Source organism: Agelaius phoeniceus, chromosome 19, assembly GCF_051311805.1.
Source record: "Agelaius phoeniceus isolate bAgePho1 chromosome 19, bAgePho1.hap1, whole genome shotgun sequence".
Lineage (NCBI taxonomy): Eukaryota > Metazoa > Chordata > Aves > Passeriformes > Icteridae > Agelaius > Agelaius phoeniceus.
In genome coordinates, this window is record NC_135283.1 from 9,897,664 (window position 1) to 9,916,312 (window position 18,649).

The following is an 18,649-nucleotide window of genomic DNA, read 5'->3' on the forward strand; positions in this document are numbered from 1 at the left end:
AATCCAAGCTTTTCCAAAAAAGCTGGAAAACAGAACTCCAGTTCTTCCTCCATGCAATACTCTTCCCCCTGCAAACCCCATCCTGCACAACCCCTTTGAGGGACAAAATGGGTTCCTGTAAGTAATGACTTCAGAAATGAAGGGACAGCTGATTCCAAGGCAAAGCCTTCATTTTTGCTCTTGGGCAGGCAACTCCTTTAAAGCATTTCCTAAGCTCTGTCAAAAGGGTACCTGAACATGTATGGAACTGGTTAACTGCTGTACTTACCTCTCCTCCAAACTACTACTTACAGTTAAGTAGCACTACTAGTCTTTAAATATTTCTCCAAGAGGCTGAAGCTAGTTTAGCTCAGCTATGCACACACAGGGCAAGATGAATCAGATTTCTATAGGAATACCTGGAAAGAAGCAGCAGTTCTTTGGTCCTGTAATGGAAGGCTGCTGTATACAGAAATCAGAGCTTGGGGTGACCAAGCTGCTTTAAATGCACAATCTTCAACATTGAATCTCTCATGGTTTGCACCTGCATTCATTCCATTAACTATTTTTGTCTAAATTTTACTTACCCCACCAGTCAGCTTTTAAGAGAGCAAGTGACACAGTTCAATTTGATGTACTGACAACACTTTATTGAACTTCAAGTAAGTCTTCCTTAAAAGCCTGTTCAGTGTATTTATCACTGCAACAGGTCATGTAGAAGGTAAGAGGGAGGCCTGCAGAGCAGTGGCTCAATGCTTTGTGAGAGGCCTGAATTGCTCACATGCTCTCTTTTCCCAGACAAGGACAGAAACAGGAAGTATTTACAAGTATATCTCAAAGAATGAGGTTTACATTTAAAAATTCACAGATACACACAGAGTTTGAACTGTTCAAGTATGTTTCAGTTGGACAAAGTGCTACAGAACACAGAAAATCCAGTAAAGGCAAGAGGAACTATTAAGACAAAGAGGTGGCAGTCATTTGTGTGCTAAACCACTTGTAGGTGGTTGCAGTATATGCAAGACCTAGAAGTTGAAAGAATTTGGGGTACTGTCCTGGATTTGGAAAGTGTAGCTGTCAGCAGTGGAGTCTGGTACAACATTTTGGTCTTCCTCTTCCTAGAAGGAAAGAAAAGAAGGTTGGAATAGCAGTAGCATTTGAATCTAGTAGTCAGTGCTGGAATAGAAAATACAAGTGGAAGAGACTCCTGAAGCCACTTACTTCTGCTGAGAAATATTTCTCAATGATGGTGGATGAGGCTCTGTACACTTGTTCATTTTCATGTGACTGGAGAGCTTCAATTCTGTCTAGACCACCACACTCCTCAATCATGAGGCAAAGCTTTTCAGTCTCATTAATCTTCTCAGCAGCCTGCAACAGGAAAGTGTGGAATTACCTCTAGAAAAATATACAGCAGCAGCTACTGGAGAGCCATTAGCAACAACATGGATAATAATCAAGTGTAACTGCATCCACATACCAAGAAGATGTTGGAAACTGCATCCAGGATAACGAGCACAGTTTTGCTGTCTTTAGTTGAGAGAAGATTCAGCAGGGGTTCAAGAACACCAGCCTGAACAAGGTACACTATCTGGTCAATTGTTCCACCACTTGTGTAGTTTGTCACAGCCCACACAGCTTCCTTCTGAGATTTGAAATCCCCCTGTGAAGGTAAAAGCAGAGTGTTTGAACACAGAGAAGTAATAGGAAAAGGCTCAATATTGTAAATATAGGCTTTGTTTACCTTCCTCAGAACACCAATGAGATAAGGCACGAGACCGTGGTCTACAACTCGCTGGATCTGATCCTGACGCCCAGCAGTGATGTTGGACATTGTCCAGGCTGCTTCTTTCTGAATGTTGTTTTTATGATGAGAAAGGAGACTTGGAAAGACAGCCAGAGCTCCTGAGTCAATAACAACCTGTGTCTGCTCATCAGTACCAGTGACAATGTTTCCTATGGCTCTTAGTGAAGGAGTCTGAAACAAAGATGAATGGAATACTTAGGAAAGTTGTTCAAAACCAGATTGGATTATAGCAAACACAGCTATACCTGATGGCCACCCACTCTAACCTTCCCAGTTAACAGCATGACCTGCTATGTACAATTGGGGTTTGTGCTCCTTGTTAGCATTCCACAGGCAGACACTCATGTCTGCATGCACAGACTGCACACCTTCCAAGGTCAGGCTGCAAACAACCACCCATGACAGAGCTTAGGGAAACTACCTGCTAAATACCAATGCAGTTTTATTATGCTCTAATTATAGTGTGTACAGAGCACACTTGTGAACACTGTCCCTAGAATTTGGATCTAAAACAGCAATTGAAAGGCAAGCTTTAGTGAATGTCGACTGTTGTGCTGGCCTGTGAAGTAAATTCAATGATTATATAAAGCAGCTCAATAAGCTGCTGCTGCTGCTGACTGTCTCATGTAGGACAGCACCCAGGCAGGAGAGAAATTGATGTCTCACTTCACAAAAATTAGAACAGGCACCTGACTCATGTATGAAAGGAGCCATTCAGTTCCATGGACACTACTGTCCTTAACTTGCTTGATTTGAATCATGGCTAGGGCTGCACAGCAGCCTGCATATCCAATCCCTTACCATTATTGGCAGTTCACTACATCCCAGGAGTCTCACAAGTTGTGGCACCAATCCAGTTTTCACAACAACTTCTATCCTGTCGTTGGAACCGTCTGTGAGGTAGGAAATTGCCCAGCATGTGTCTGCCAACACCTCAGGGTCATTGTGGTGCAGGAGCCGCACCAGGGTTGGAAGGATCTGCTGGATGGCTTCGAGGGGAGGTGCAGGATTCTTATTGCGACACAGGTTTGAGAGGGTCCACGTAACATTGCGTAAATATCCAGACTGCAGTGTTAATCATGGAGAGTAATGGTTAATAACAAAGAATAAATGGTTAGCAATAATTCAGCTAGGGTCTACTCAGTAACTGTAACTTGAATCACTCTGCACACTTACAGCCAGGGAAGAGAGGTCAGGAACAGCAAGGAGACTCAGCAGTGGCTCGATTGCACCATATTTAATAACCAGGTCTCTGTAGGCAGAACCATCCCCTGGAAAGAAACAAGAAAAAAAAAAACAGGTGAAGACCAGAAAAAAAGGAATATGTGTACACAGAACCACTGTGTGTTAGAGGATTAATTGTTCTAGTCCTTAAGAAAGGCTGGATAAAATCAGAAGGAATGAGAGGACAAAAGGACTCCTGCCATGGTTCAGTCACATGACAAGCATGTTCAATCAAGCCACTGAGCTTCACCTCTTGTGTTAGAAGAAGAGGTAATGCAGAGGGTTTTCTATGCAGCTTTTCCTAAAGCTGTATAGCTCATAACCATCCAGGGTCTTGCATGTTTCTTTGGAGACAACTTTATGCCCTACACTAGAACAGAGCTTTCCCCACAATATGGGACTTGAAATGCATTATAATCATCAGCTGAATGATTGGGGCTGCAGAATAAGGCTGATGGCATGTCAGAGTTTGACTGAGAATTCAATTCCAGGGTATAGTAAATACCTTAGAGTTGATTTTAAAAGTCTAAGAACAAACTTGAAGAAAACCCCAATCAAACAAGGCTTTTAAACAAGATAACATTCTTTGTGTGAAGATTCACTGTTCTCTAGGGCACATCCATTGGAAACCATAATACAGCAGGTACAATATTTATATTATTTATTTTGACCAATTTTTAAAGACTGGGTCCAACACTGGCTGATCAAGTAATCCTGAGGGAAGCATGAGAAACTTCAGTGTACCAACACTTATCAGCAAGCAAGGAATATTGGCCATCACATACATAATTATTTGAGTCACTGCTTCCTGCCTTCCCCCTTTCAGTCAACACACAGAGCAGAGCTCATTGCTGAGTCACAAAAACACTGCAATGTCTGAAAAAGGTTTGTGTTGTAGCATGATTAGAGATCCATCAAAGCTGAAGTCTGGAAGCAGTGCCCACAACACAACCCACAGGCTGGGCCAGGCATTGCATGAGCTCTCAAAGTTTCCTGCAGCTTGCTCTGCAATGCAGGGCATGTCATGACTGGAAAGCCACGGGGCAGAGCTCCCAAGCAGCTCAGCACAGGGCATGGCACAGCAGGAGTGATGTCAGAGAGATGGCCTCCCACCTCAGACAAGGACACAGGTCTGAATTCCAGATTTCACAGAATCACAAGGTTGGAAGAGACCTTAAAGGTCAAGTCCAACCCATGCCCTAATACCTCAACTCAACCCTGACACCCAGTGCCATATCCAGTCTTTTTTTAAATGCATCCAGGGATGGTGACTCCACCACCTCCCCAGGCAGACCATTACCAAACTTCCTGTAAAAAACTTTTTCCTAATAACTAACCTAAATTTCCCTTGGTGCAGCTTGAGACTGTCCTCTGGTTCTGTCATTTGCTGCCTGGTGAAAGAGCCCAACCCCACTTCCTACCAGGAGGATAATTAGAGCTGTGCAGCACATGGACATACCTGCAATGTTCCCCAAGGCCCACACAGCCTGCTCACTGATGTGAGTGTGTGGAGAGGCCAGCAGGGAAATGAAGGCTGGAATTGCCCCTCCATCCACCACTGCCCTGGTTTGCTCTGACGTGCCAGAGGCGATGTTGGTGAGTGCCCAGGCAGATTCAAACTGGATGGGGCTGCAGTCTGCTCTGCCCAGGAACGAGACGAACTTGGGAATCAAACCAGCCCGAATGATGCTGTCTATTGGGGGCTGCTTCTCTCTTGAGAGGAGTTTCCTAAGGAGGAAGGCAAACAGGAAGCATTATTTTTGTCTGCAGACATCTGAACAACAAATTAAAGTCTTAAAAGCACCATATGTAAAAAGTTTAGCATAGTCTTAACATGCAGAGAAGGCAACACAACACAGCATGAAAGAGAAATGCAGACAAGCTGAACACTGGCTTCCTAGGCCTCTGTTAATGCTGGGTTTGGCATGTCTTCACTATGGGAGAGGTTCTGTTCAGACTCTGAAGTAAAGCAGACCTGCAGGAGTCATTACACATCTGAACTGCTAGAGGCTTCTCAGCAGAGAGAGGTGAGTGACTGCCAGAAGCAGCACTGCAGCAATATGTAAGCTTATTAAAGGATATTTTAGATTTGGAAGAAGAAACAAACTTGGCAGACTTCAAACCCCAGTCATCTTACTGTTCACATTATTCTAAGGTGGATTGCCACACTCATACATATCAGACCTAAGTGTTAACACAGTTTAAAAGGTTCTTTACCTTGCTATAATAAAGGGTTTACTATAATTACTCCTTCAAATCTAAGGTGACTACTATTAAATTTGCCACCACTAGAGCAAATTACTTCTTCCTACTAAAATATTCAGGCACTTTAAATATTCAAAAGCCAAATGGTTTAAATAAAACTATGCCTAAGTTATGTGTACCTCAACATGGTATATGAGATGCTGTTTGTTGAAATACTGCCTGATAAGAAAGACCCAAGCAGCCACTCAGGCTCATAAGTCAATTCTCTCACCTTGCCTAGTTATTGGCTTGCACAGCTGAGTTGGTTTCCTCTGAAGTGCTTACCTGGCAGCTTGAGTAGCCTGTAGCTGAAGCTCCATATTATTACTATTAACTCCTTTGACTATTTCTTCAACTGACCAGTGTGCCAAAACCTGTACAAGAAAACATTACATGAGTGCTTCACTGGGACTGTTGGGTATTCCTGACCACAGAGAGCTCTTACACAATACCATGAATAGGCCCCAATTTAGAGCCACTGCCCTTAGTACCAGCACCATGAGATATTTCAAAACCTCAGCAGCTACAGCTTCCTCTGCAGCTATCTGAACTGCTAAAAGCTTTTTTAACCAAGTGCTTCATACCAGTTATGCTAGGCTTAAAATGTAGCTGCAGCCAGGGATGCCTTGAGAAGGCTGACTTGGAACAGAGGCCAGACAGAGTTAAAGAATAAAGTAGATACTTATTAAAAGGCCTCAATGGATACATCTTGGGCAGTACAAGGTCTGAGACTTTCCTAAATTTTGGTCCATTTGCATATTGGAGTTAATTGTCCAATTATAGCTTTAGATTACAAAGTTCCATCCTCTTAACTTTTCTCCATTGTTTATAATTTTTGGGCCTGGAGGTTGAAACAGTTGTCCTTGGCCAAGCTGGAAAAGGATTGTTTTGTCTGCCTACCAAGAGTACTCACTAACACTTAATATGAAGCTCAGAGTTACACTAAAGCAGCACAGAATCTGAAAAATATGAAAGCTAAATCTTAAGGCATTCCCAGCTGCGTGTAAGAGTGCTGTCCATTAGAGGTGATAACACAGGCCTGAGCTGATAATGCAGATGTAGTAGTGCTGTCCTGCCCTCAAGAAGGGGCTCATGCTGGCCTGGCTGCAGGACCTTAGATGGTCCTCATCATGTGTCTATTCTGAGTACCCACTTACCTGGTTGCCTTTGTTTTCCTGAAGGGGAGAAGTAGCATCGTCTGGTAAAGTGCTCACATTTCTTCTTTTAAGCATCTGGTCATCTTTCTTAGCTTTCCTCAGCTCCACATTGACTTCAATGCGCCGCCTTCTCATCTCCTAAGGAAAAGCTCTCAGAGTAAGTTCTTGGCTTTCAAAGCTTAGATTTAAAGAGACGACGGCTATAATACTAATTGCACCAGAGTACTCACCGTGCTGTCCTTCCCTTTGTTCTTGAATCTGTTCAGTCGAGCTGACGGTGTATTGGCATTCTCATTAGTAGACATCTTGCTTGTTAAGAGTTTCGAGCGGGACAGATAAAAACAAGCCTGAAAACAGGGTAAAGGCAAGTTTACTCCACAAAAGCTAAATTTTAAAAATTGGATCCATACTCAAGAATAAGAGGCACTTGATTGTATTAATACTATAACAACATCTGACTTGATCAATCGCTGTCTCTTTAAAGAGCCAGATGTTACAATAAGCTCTAGCATCAACACAACAGCAGAAGACACACTCACACGATTTTAAGGCACTTTAAACCAAATACTATTAGTTATTATTTTCAGGAGCAACATAGATTCTCCTTTCCACAGACAACACACACACGCTGTTAAATACTATTTTCACTATCACGTACCTCTGCTGCACAGGATCCCACCCAGCCCCACGCCGACCTTTTTGGACGAGAACAGCGAGCTCTCGCAATGGGAAGGATCCCGAGGAACGTTTGCAGAGCGGGTGCAGCCAGCAGCAGATAACAACGGCTACACGGCTAACGAAGAAAACCCCTGCACCTCGGCCACCCCCAGAATAAGAACCGGCTTCGCTTCCGCCACAGCCCCGCCGGAGCGACAACCCGCGCTGGGATACACCAGCTCTGCCAGCCCCAGTGCAGACAGCGGAGACGCGGGAGGCTCCCGAGAGAGGCCCCGGCAGGACTGCAGGCAGAGCACGGCTCTTTCCAAAAGGGCAGCGCAGGGTCCGCGTCCCCACCACCCCGGTCCCAGCCCCCGCACCTCGGCCGGAGCCGCCGCCGGTCGTTCCGCTGCTGCCGCACGCTGCCACTGCCCACGGCCGCCCCACGCGGCATTTAAATTTCCCGCGGCCGCGCCCTGCCATTGGCCAGTTCGAGCCAAAGCAGCCTTCTGATTGGACGGTTTGAAAGCTGCCCGGCTCGCGAGGACGGGGAATGCCCTCCCGGAAGAGCCGGTCGGACGTGACGTATGCACAAGGTTCGGTACTACAGCTCCCAGCGTGCCTCGCGCAGGTAGCGCCAGCAAGTCTGTGTGGGTCGGCGCGGGGCACGCCGGGAGCTGTAGTGCGCGGGGCCGGGCTCGGTGATACCCCGGGACGGGAGCGGGGGGTCGGAGTCAGGGAATTGTGGCCCTAGAGGGGTCTCGCTCTGAGCGGTTTGGGGCAGAAACACCCATTCCCTCAGGCAGAGCACAGATTCTGCCTCAGTAACCAGCGGGGCACGGCAGGCTTCCCCTGGGACAAGGGCGTGTAGTGACAGGATGAGGGGGACGGCTTCAAACCGAAAGAGATTGGGTTTAGATGGGATATTGGGAAAAAATTCTTTCCTGTAAGGGTGGTGAGGCCCTGGCACAGTTTCCCAGAGAAGCTGTGGCTGCCCCATCCCTGGAAGTGTCCAAGGCCAGGCTGGATGGGGCTCCAAGCAAGCTGGGGTAGTGGAAGGTATCTCTGCCCATGACAGGGGGTGGAACTGGATCAGCTTTAAGGTCCCTTCCAACCCAAACCATTTTGTGATTCCATGGTTCCAGGGCTCCATGCCTCACTTATTGTCTCCCAGAAATGTGGTGCCCAGAAATGCAAAGAAAAGGGGATGTGAGATTGCAGTTGGAAGCAGTTCTGCAGCCATCAGGGCAGATGAAAACCAAATAATACGGAATAACAAAAGAAAAGGATTCCTGCCCCTGTGTCATGGCCTGAAAAGGGATGAGATTGTTTCTGATGGGTTTGGCCTGCTCATGAGGGATGGACTACAAAAGAACACTGATTTTCACAGGAGATATTCAAACCAAAGAACTGTAGGGAAAACACAACTCTGACATTTCGAGACACCTATAAGGTCCAACACAGAGAAGTGTCAGGTATGCATATCGATATGTCTGTGTGCTAAACCATCACATTAAACCACTTATGCCCTGTAGGTGCACACAAATGTGGAGAATGTTTGTCGAGGAGGAGGAATTATCAGTGACATCTCATATTGCTGGGTTTGGGCCTTACAGTGCTGAGCTTTGTAAAAAACACCCACTAAAACAAGAACAGAGAAAGCACATTGCTAACAAATGGAGATATTAAACAAGAGTAGTTTGACAAAGGAAAAGTAGGCAGTTCAAAAGTGGAAATGGAGGTACACCACCTGCTTTCCTGGAAAGACTGGAAGGCTAGCACGAAGAAATTCCATTGCGTCATGAATCGCTGGCAGTGCATGGTCTGGAGCAGTGAAATCTGGATGCAGAGATGGGCGTTGAGGGCAGGGAGAGGGCTGGCAGTGCCTGAGGTGCCGGGGGGGTGTGTGTGAGATGCTGCAAGCAGTGAGGGCTGTGAGGGAGGGGACAGCTCCGAAGGGACAGAGAGGTGGAGGGAGACTGGGCAGTTGGGGCAGGACAGCGGCCAAGCTGCGGGTGAGGTTGTGGGGCAAAAGGGCCGTGAGGGGTCACAGAGCCCTGATGGGGCGGGGGGGGGTGTTCCCTGAGAAGGCCGAGTGTGGAGCCGCCGGGACTGGATGAAGTTACCGGCCGCAGCACAGGAGCCAGGACCGGGCCCGTAAGGGGGAGTTTAAAGGGACAGGAGGGCGGCGGTGGCCGGGCGTCCCCGGGACAGCGCGGCGGCCCCGGGCGGGTCCCTTAAGCAGCCGCGCGCCGCTCTGACAGTGAGGGCGGGAACCCGCTCTGAGGCGCGGGCGGGGCCGCGGGGGGCGGGGCCTGGGGGCAGCGCGACCAATGGAGTGCGAGGAAGGAGGGGCGGGGCCGGGGCAAGTAGGGAGAACATGACAGCTCGCGGGGGGCGGAGCCGGGGCCGGCCGGGCGGGGCTCTTACCAGGCGGCGCAGGCAAACAGCGCTGGGTGACCCAGTGGCCTAATGGATAAGGCATCAGCCTCCGGAGCTGGGGATTGTGGGTTCGAGTCCCATCTGGGTCGTGCCGCGCTCGTTTTGTGGCGCGGCCGCCCCGTGCTCGGGATTCCCGACTCTTTTACCGGCAGCTGCCCCGGGCCGGGCCCCGAGCCCCTGCTCTGCCCAGGCGCCGAGTCGTGCCTTGAGCCGCGGCTGTCGTACGAGTGGGTCCCGCTCCCTCCCCGGGGCTCCGCGACAGCCGCAGCCGGGGAACACCCGGGCCGGACGTGGCCACGGCGCTTTCGGTCCTTCTTTTGCCCAGCGCCGCTGGGAAAGCTTTTACATCTCTGCTGCTCGAGCATCCCTGCTGGAATGCTGGAGTGCTCCAAACACCGCTACTGTGCTCTTAATGGAGATCCTGCCCAGATAAAGAGGCTGGGAAAACACTGCAGACACAGCTGTACATGAATGAGGGTTGAATTGCACCACCAGCTAATTCAACAGAAAAATCCTTGGCATACAGGTCTGTGGGATGCTCATGTGTGTGTATATCCATCCATCCATGCATCCATGCATCCATGCATCCATCCATCCATCCATCCATCCCTCACAATCCAGCTTCTGCTTGCTGCAGGTACCTGCTGCTCACCAAAGCAATGGAGGAGCCCTCCTCTCCCTCATCCTCAGTTTACATTCCTATTCCTGTAATAGCTATCTTGGGATAGTTCTGAAATTAAAAATGTTTCAAATAACAGAGGAAAACAAAGATGAGTAAGTGCTGCAGTAGAAATGTAACTCCTTGAGTAATAGATGTGGTGAAATGTCATTTATTTTCCACACTATTCTGGTAAATTTTCTTTATCTTCATCCATGGCTGCTGGAGACAAAGCCCTGAGCTTTTGGGAATCCTATTAAAATGCTTAATTAAGGCAGGACAAAACAACTGCTTAAACTAAGCAACACTGAATCCCATGCCACAGACATTGCTGAGGGTTACATTTTCTGTCAAAGATGGGTTTCAGGAGCCTTTCAGTGCCTTTATGGAGTTTTAAATTGTTGGTTGTCCCTTAAAGTCATGAGCAGCTTCCACAGCACCCAGCAGCAGCTGGTGAATTAAACTGTCACAATGGAAATCTTGTGTAGCAATAAGGTCACTTAGAAATAAGCCTTCTTAACTCAGTAATCCAAATCAGGGTTGGCTTGGTGTGAGAAAATTTGCAGAGTTCTTCATGATGGCAAAGAGAGATTTAAAAATAAAGCTGTGTGGGATCAGCAGAGCTTTCCCTTGGACTAGACACTCACTACTGCATTTTTCAGTCTGAAAAGAATCACAGAAACTGGTTCCTGAAAGTAAAAGAGGAGATTAGCAGCTGTATCACTGAAGGTGGCCAGAAATCCCCAGATATGTTCCATTGTCTTGCACATCCTTTACAGGCCCTGTGTGCCAGGGCTCTGGTGTATTCCAGCATCTCCCAGTTCCCCCCAGAACACAGCTCTCCATAGCCAGCCTTGTCCCCTATGATTTTTCCCTATAAAGTGCCAGAGGAGGGCAAGACATTCCCAAAAATAAAACTCTGCTGCCAGAAGCACGTGTGGGTGTGTTATCCCCAGGACACAGGTGTGGAGCCAGCGGGTTGTTCCCTTTGGGAAGGAGCGCATTCCTCCAGGCAGGGCTGGTGGAGGCAGCAGCTTGGTCCTGCTCCAGTGGGTTGTCCAGCCAGTGATTCCCGCTTCCCCTCGGGCTGCCTCTCATTAGCATGGATCGGGGGAAGGGCATAAAAGGCTCCAGCTCATTTTGAGTCTGGAAAAACTTCACTTCAAAATGACAACCCAAGTGTTCTGGCTCCTCTGCTTTGCCATTAGATCATCTTCTGGTAAGTGTGTTACCTCTGGAGCGGGGCTGGGGCACATCTGAGGCTGAGGACATTCCTGCAAACCCGGGCAGCCCCCCAGCCTGCAGCCTCTGCAGCAAGTAAGGGCTCAAGAAAGAAACATTTCAACGTGTTTGTGGGATGGGAGTGTAGATTGCAATATTTAATTTGCCAGTTCTAGGAAGAATAAAGAGCACCTGGCAGAAGCAGGCAGGGAGCTGGTGCTGCTCTGTCCTGCCAGCAACCACCGGCAGGTGAATTTGGATTTGCTTCTGCATCTGGGATTTTTATAATTTCTATCAGGTGAAGTTGGATTTGCTTCTGCATCTGGGATTTTTATAATTTGTATCAGGTGAAGTTGGATTTGCTTCTGCATCTAGGATTTTTAAATTTGTATGTGATCTTTCTCTTTTAGTCCCCTTCACCTGTAACTCCAGGTGTCTGTCTGCCTGACTTTACCATGTTCAGTGTGCCTTGTATGTCTGCAGCAAGCTGTCCTGAATGGATTTATTTGGGTTTTAGTGCCTCACTGACAGAACAGAAATAGCATTTACATCTGTTCCACTGAGATTTGGTTATGTTGCAGTCGTATTTCTGAGGTTGCAGCAACTAGACAGGAATATGTTGGTACAGGAGGAGGAACCTCAAGGTCCTGAACAGATTGAGTAGGGAAAAATGAACTATTTCTTGATACAATCTGTGACTGAGAAGGCGTGATAAAGTGGTAGAAGAGTTTATTTACACACCCAAGTCTGAGACACCTGTTCAGAGGGCACAGCTTCACACTGAACCATCTCCAAACCCCCCTTGCCTGCTGCTTTCGGCAGCTTGGACTCCTTCCACCCCTCTCTCCATGGACATTCTTTAGACTTTACGTGTGGCCAGCCCAAATATCAGGGAATCTTTCCCATGACAGCAGCTGGTGAGAGCACAGGGGGAGAAGTGGCAAGGTCAGCAGTTGAGTCAGTGACAGGAGATAAACCAGGACGTTGTTCATCTGTGTATGTCAAATCTCTCTTTTCACACAAGGAGCTGGGATCAGCCTCCTACACAGGATAACCACAGCCATGAGCACCAGACAGAGGCTGTGTGTGGGTGAGCTGTGTGAAAACTCTGCTGGCTCGCTCCAAGCCTGCAGGGAAGGTCTAAAGGAAAAGGAAAATAGACTGCCAGGGGAAATGTCTCTCCTGCCTGGCTAAACATTTTGGTTGTTTTTCTTTGTGAGGTTCAAAGGATCAAGGTGAAGGTATAAATGAAAGTGTAGGTGATTGCCCAGCTTGTGTGAACAGTGCCATTAAGTTATTTTTTCCCTGGATTTCCAGACACTTCTTCTCTTTCTCAAATATCCTCTCAAATTAAGCAAAGCCTTGAAATAATTGTTACTCAGCAGCACTGGCCTAATTACTGCTACTACATGCTCAAGTCAGAGATACAAAACTGTGGATAAAGACCTTTCCAGTAGCATCTAAAGCTGCTGAAGAGTCTGGATGACATTGTCAACAGGCATCCCATGGATGGGAAAACCAAAGAGTTCTGCTGTCACGGTCTCTTAAACAAGCATCCCAAATGGCAACGTGAACCTTGTTTCCTCAGATGCTCCCTGGAGATTCAGGGGTTTGAGAAAAGGGTTTATTTTTAATTTGCAACAATAATAAAGTAAAAATGCAAATCTCCTGTTTTGCTCACGCAGCTGCATTCCCTGTACTGGACCCTCAATATCTGAGTAGAGGAACGAGGAGCTCTACTGTGCTTCATCTATTGAGCTATTTATTAGTTTTATATCTTATTGTTGAAGGCCTCACTTATGGATTAGACCCTCAAGTCTTCTCATTCTGAAACATTTGAAATAAAATACTTAAAACACTGATTTTCCCTCTCCTTTTTTTGCCTGTAGGATCCCTGCTCTATGCTGAGAAACCCGGCCAGGCTCTGAGCAAAGATGTTTTCAGTCCAGCAGCTGAGGTTCAGGTGAAGGAGCCAGCGCGGGGCACGGGCAGTGCCAGCGGGAATGCCAGGGAGGGCCGGCTCCCGGGAATGCCCCCCGGGCCCGCGGGCATCCCCTCCCTCACCCCCGACAAGAGGAAACGCGCGGAGCCTTCCCTGGAGAACAGCACAGGGCTGAGGAAGCAGCTGGGGCAGCACGCAGGGCCCCGGGCCCCGGGGGCTGTTCCCGGCCGGGCCAACAGGCCTCACACGGACCGGCGGCTGGCCGGGGCTGCCAACAGCCTGGGGGCCCTGCGAGCCCCTCCCCGCCCCAAGGCCATGGCCCTGCTGGAAACCCATCCTTTCCCGGACTCTGGAACGGGGGAGCCCAATGACCCCGACTCGCTGCACCACTTCAACCGAGCGGGGAAGGGAATGGCCTACAAAGAGCCCGACCCGTCCAGGAGGATCCCCAAAGCCTCGTGGGTCACGAACCGCTGGGAGCCCAGCCCGAGGCACCGCGGCGAGCTGGGGACAGGTGAGGGACAGGCTGCACAGAGAGAGACAGGTGAGGGACAGGCTGCACAGAGAGGGACATGTGAGGGACAGACTGCCCACAGAGAGACAGGTGAGGGACAGGCTGCACAGAGAGAGACAGGTGAGGGACAGGCTGCCCAGAGCGGGACAGGTGAGGGACAGGCTGCACAGAGCGGGACAGGCTGCCCACAGAGAGACAGACTGCCCACAGCGGGACAGGTGAGGGACAGGCTGCACAGAGAGAGACAGGTGAGGGACAGGCTGCCCAGAGCAGGACAGGCTGCCCAGAGCTGCCCACAGCGGGACAGGTGAGGGACAGGCTGCACAGAGAGGGACAGGTGAGGGACAGGCTGCCCAGAGCAGGACAGGCTGCCCAGAGCTGCCCACAGCGGGACAGGCTGCCCACAGCAGGACAGGCTGCCTGGAGCTGCCCAAAGCTGGGGCACAGTGTGGGGACAGATCCTCCAAGGGCCCGTGGCTGTCCCTCAGGCTGTGCTCCTCTTGCAGACGGTGACAAGGAGAAGCTGTGTCAGAGCGAATGCCGGAAGGAGCGGGATGAAGAGGAGGCTTTCTGTGCCAGCGAGTTCGGTAGGTGCTGTCCCCCTCAACCCACAGGGACAGAGCCCCTTCTGTCTACTTGTCACTTACACTGCACTGCTACTTTTAAAATACTGTGATTAAGATATGGTAAGTATGTTCAATAATTACCAAGTATTCCAAAAGGACCCATCACAGCTCTTCAGAGACATACTTACATTATCCTTTCCCTCCCTTGGGCTAGTACTGCCCTTTTTTTGTTTCCTCTGGAGGAACAGTGTCTTTGGGACTGGTCAATGGAACTGAAAAGACCAATTGTTTTAGATACTCTCAGATTAAACATTGCAGCTGGGTTATTTATCTCTTACTATTTAGAGCGAGTTTGATTTTCGAGGGTGAAGTTTGAAATTAAAATAAAATGGTGAACCAAACAGAAAGAAGGCTGTGATGCTCTCTCTAGAGAGGATTCTCCTTGAAGTTCCTTAGGATTCAGTGTCTTTAGTCCTTGTGTTCACACTGATGTAACTAAAGGTGGCAGGAAACAGCCTGGTATTTTTGTACAGACTTTGTTTAAGGACAAGCATTTTCTGACAGAAACCCTGCCTTGTGCTTACAGAGTTGTGAAACAGATACCAACTTTTTCTCACAGTATTTTAAGAGATAAGGAAAATACAAGCCCAGTGGTAACAGATGTTTCCATTTGTAGAACATAAACACGTTAGGAGACATCTGTTTTCTCTAAATGGAGAAGTCAGGAAGTGCTTTCTACAAATGCTGTCCTGCTTTGGTTTTTACCACTCTCACACAATCCTGTCCAACATGGGCTTCACAGCAACCCAACTTCTGTGTGTTTTAGCCCTTAACAAACAGCTCTGCTCCTAAATTGAAAGGACAGGTAGGAAAAAGTCTGAGCAACAGATGAGCCAAGGTTCCACAGCAGCCATCAGAGAGAGCTTTTCCTTTCTTTATATTTACAGTGCAGATAAAAGAATAAATGACTGAATCAGAGCTCTCCCCCTGATTCAGGTGTAACACCAGGTGCAGTAGCCCCACTGACACAGAGCTGTTTTCCCAGCCCTGCACTCAGCTCAGCACTTGCCAGAGCCAGAAACTGAGAGAGCAGCATGAAGTGATTGTCTGAGCTCCCAACACAACCTACTTGTGCCCCTGTCTCTTGGTATGGCAAGGGCCTTTTATTTCAAAAGCCAAAGTGTTTCATTACCAGCTTGGCTTTGTACTTCATTGGGAAGTTTCAAATTTGAAAATTTTACTTTGTTTGGTAAATATTCCCACTTTTTATATATCAGGATAGAAAATGGTACTAAACCCATTGCTGTGTTCCCTAAGAAACATCTCAAACTTGTAAAGCACTAGGTTTGCAAAGCAGCAAAACTTCAGGCAATGACCTCACCAAATGTGATTATTTGAAGCAATTCCTACTGCCCACTCCTGAGCCAAAGGATTCCTGCTGACACTTCCTTTACAGCATTTCAAATTACAGCCTTCACACATGCCCTGAAAATTGCCATGATATCAATTCTGATCCTATTTTTCCCTCTCCCTTAAACCAGCAGTGAATGGAATTGTTTATAACCTGGAAAGCCTGGGGCATGGAGTGCAGTGGATCACCCTGCTGGTGGACAGGGATGGACTGTACAGGATGAGCCGCCTCTATGTCACTCCTGACGCCGCCTTCTTCCGAGTTCACATCTTGGTTGTGGATACTTTCAACTGCAGTAAACCATGCCCAGACTTGAAACTTGGTAAATCATTCCAGCTAAATCCATTCTGCTATTCCTCTGCATGCACTGCAATCTCAGTCTGCCCTACTTTAATAGGCTTAGCCTGGGTCATTGGGAAAATTTGGAAGAAAAGTATGTACTCAAAGTTGAGGCCTTTTTTCCATCCAAGTTTCTCCAAACTTTCACAAGAGAACCAACTGCATGAAGAAGTCAGGTACCAGTGTAGCCCTTTCTTAATTCTGTCCAGTTCCAAAATGATGGCAAGTTTTCAGGGTTCCTAAAACAATACAAGAGAGCTTTAGCTGGTGCCTTTGTAAGTTGTTCAGTTTTCCTTTTGTGAGAAGCAACTACTCACTTTGAAAATTTAAAAATGTTTATTAAACCTTGACAAAAATACAACAAAAGGACTATAGAAGGAAAAATTTGCAGTGCTGAGAACTGCCCTCATGGATACCACATGGCCAGTTCATCTTCAAGATGGATGCTCAGTCTTTTATACCCCTGGGGGTTGCCTCAGCCAGCGCTGGCCCCTCCCAAGGTCTGTCAGTCACTCTTCTTTGCCATTTATCAGTGCAAACTGCTTTCTTGTAACTTGACTGGAGCTCAGGTGCTGCTGCACCCCCTAAGCACCCCCTGAGCTTTTCCATTCCCAACTGCCCCATGCAAGGGACACGTGCAGCCTTCTTTTTACCTGTGCTAGACAACCCTGGCTGTCTGATGGTCACCATACAGGGAGGAAAAGGGAACTATGGGGAGAACAGAGGACATCTAAACTACAGCAAGATAACTATACATCACTAAAACTTTTCTTAATATTCACACAATAGTCATCCCTTAAGTACGAGAGCCAATCATCTCATTATCCATCTATAACGCTTTTAAGTGCAAGTTTATCAAATACCAGCACTTGCCCCAAGAGTAAATCATCATTTCCATGGCAGCCCCACCCCAGGACCCAGCGGAGCTCAGGTTGCCGCAGTGGAAGCCCTGTGTCCGGGATGCTTCCATAGGCACAACTTGGTGTCTGTTCCCAACCCCGGTGCCCTCGGAGTGACCCCCACTGGCTCCCCGAGGCTCAGCTCCCCGTTTGCTCCGTTCCTGTCGTTGCAGGCAGCAGGTACATCGTGATGGGGCACATCCACCACAAGCGCCGCCAGGTGCCCGCAGAGCTGCTGCCGGCGCTGCGCGGGCGGCTGCGCCCGGGGGACGGCTGGGTCGGGAGCGGCAGCGGCTTCGTGAGGAGATTCAACAGGAAAAGGGATCTCAGGGTGAGGGCAGCGCGCTCCAAGTGTCCTTAAGGCTCCGGGGGCTCCGTCCAGGACGTGGGAGCAGCGGGATCCACCCTCGGAGCGCTCCCGCCTGGAGCCGCAGGCCAGCAGCCGCTTCTGTGCTTCAGCAAACACCGGGTGCCTGGAGCAGGCACCCCTGGCGAGGCTCGGCACAGAGGACACTCTAGGGAATGTTAACCGGCCGGGAATTTGCTCCAGCTGCTTTCAGAGCCACAGGTTATTGTTGCTTCCCCTGCTGCAGAGTGCCCCGAATAATCTGTAGTAACTGTAATGCAAAATTCTGGCATTTTGTCCTCGGTACACAACAACTGCACTTTGAACCCTTCACACATGAGATGATACCACAGCTTTATCTACACAGGATGTTCACTGTGCTTTCACAGTTCTGCCTAATGCATTTGATTTCAGAGAAACCAACACCTCTGAGTACCATTTATATTATTTTTGTCTCCTCAACCATGTCCATGGTATTTCTGAAAATTACACCATTCTTCCAGCAGAGCTGGATGTTCACACAAAGCATACAGAATAGAATGTAATAATTTGAGTATATGAACACTGACTGAAAGCAAATCAAGAACTGCAAAACACAAATGCCCAGTTGCATTTACAAGTAATGATGCAGGGAATGCAAAATGAGCATGGGCTGCACACACTGGGTGTGCCAGGGCACTTTGTCCCAGAGCTGTGCTGAATGTCATTCCCCAGGAGAAATATTGCCAAACTTGTATGTGCACAAGAGTAAAGTTACTTTTTAAACCAAACAGACAACATTTTATTACCTTTAGAGTGGTGAAATTGAGATGTTTGTTGTTCCCAGTCAGTATTCACAAATAATAAGTCTGTAAAAGAAACTAATAAAATGCTCATGAGGTTCTGCTTTCACTGTCTCCTGGGCTCTGGAAGACCCAAAAATCTTATATAATGATGTTGCACAAAGGCATCTCCTTGTGTGACAAGTTGGCTGAGGATTTGATACATATTTATATTAAGAAATGTAAAAAATTGAGTAGAGCTTAAAACCCCACAGACTCAGCGATACAATGTGAGCTGCCACAGGAAGCAGTGGCTTCTATATAGAAGCATTTTCTGTTTTGAAACAAGGTAGTTCTGACACCCTATACTTGTCACACACCTCTGCAGCCCCATTTGGTGTCACTGGAAAGCCACAGAGCAGGGGATGGGATGGGCTATGCTGCATCAAGTATTTCTTGACATGGAGCCAAATACCAAGAAC

The 18,649-nt window shown here is 48.1% G+C and overlaps 2 protein-coding genes and 1 non-coding gene across 9 annotated transcripts; 2 read left to right on the forward strand and 1 right to left on the reverse strand.

Annotated features, from left to right (window-relative positions):
• Positions 1 to 686: 686 nt before the first annotated feature.
• Positions 687 to 7,520, reverse strand: KPNA2 (karyopherin subunit alpha 2). Its single transcript, XM_054644931.2, has 11 exons — positions 7,449 to 7,520; positions 6,642 to 6,758; positions 6,412 to 6,549; positions 5,540 to 5,628; positions 4,470 to 4,738; positions 2,963 to 3,057; positions 2,588 to 2,851; positions 1,724 to 1,957; positions 1,460 to 1,642; positions 1,201 to 1,350; positions 687 to 1,097 (listed from the first exon to the last, which is right to left on the reverse strand). Exons 2-11 carry the CDS (start codon positions 6,714 to 6,716, stop codon positions 1,005 to 1,007), a joined length of 1,590 nt encoding a protein of 529 aa, XP_054500906.2. The 5' UTR covers positions 6,717 to 6,758; positions 7,449 to 7,520; the 3' UTR covers positions 687 to 1,004.
• A 1,957-nt stretch (positions 7,521 to 9,477) lies between these two features.
• On the forward strand, positions 9,478 to 18,302 carry C19H17orf58 (chromosome 19 C17orf58 homolog). 7 transcript variants are annotated; one of them, XM_077188454.1, is made up of 5 exons: positions 9,483 to 10,036; positions 13,279 to 13,875; positions 14,352 to 14,432; positions 15,956 to 16,144; positions 17,234 to 18,302. In XM_077188454.1, the coding sequence occupies exons 1-5, from the start codon at positions 9,982 to 9,984 to the stop codon at positions 17,419 to 17,421; spliced, it is 1,110 nt and encodes a 369-aa protein (XP_077044569.1). In that variant the 5' UTR covers positions 9,483 to 9,981; the 3' UTR covers positions 17,422 to 18,302. The 7 variants fall into 7 exon arrangements, with proteins under 7 accessions (XP_077044572.1, XP_077044569.1, XP_077044567.1 ...); XM_077188452.1 differs by having other exon boundaries at positions 9,485 to 10,036; positions 15,953 to 16,144; XM_077188456.1 differs by having other exon boundaries at positions 9,490 to 10,036; positions 13,279 to 13,845.
• Positions 9,527 to 9,599, forward strand: TRNAR-CCG (transfer RNA arginine (anticodon CCG)). The gene has a single exon. It is a non-coding gene; the product is annotated as a tRNA-Arg (tRNA).
• Positions 18,303 to 18,649: the final 347 nt, after the last annotated feature.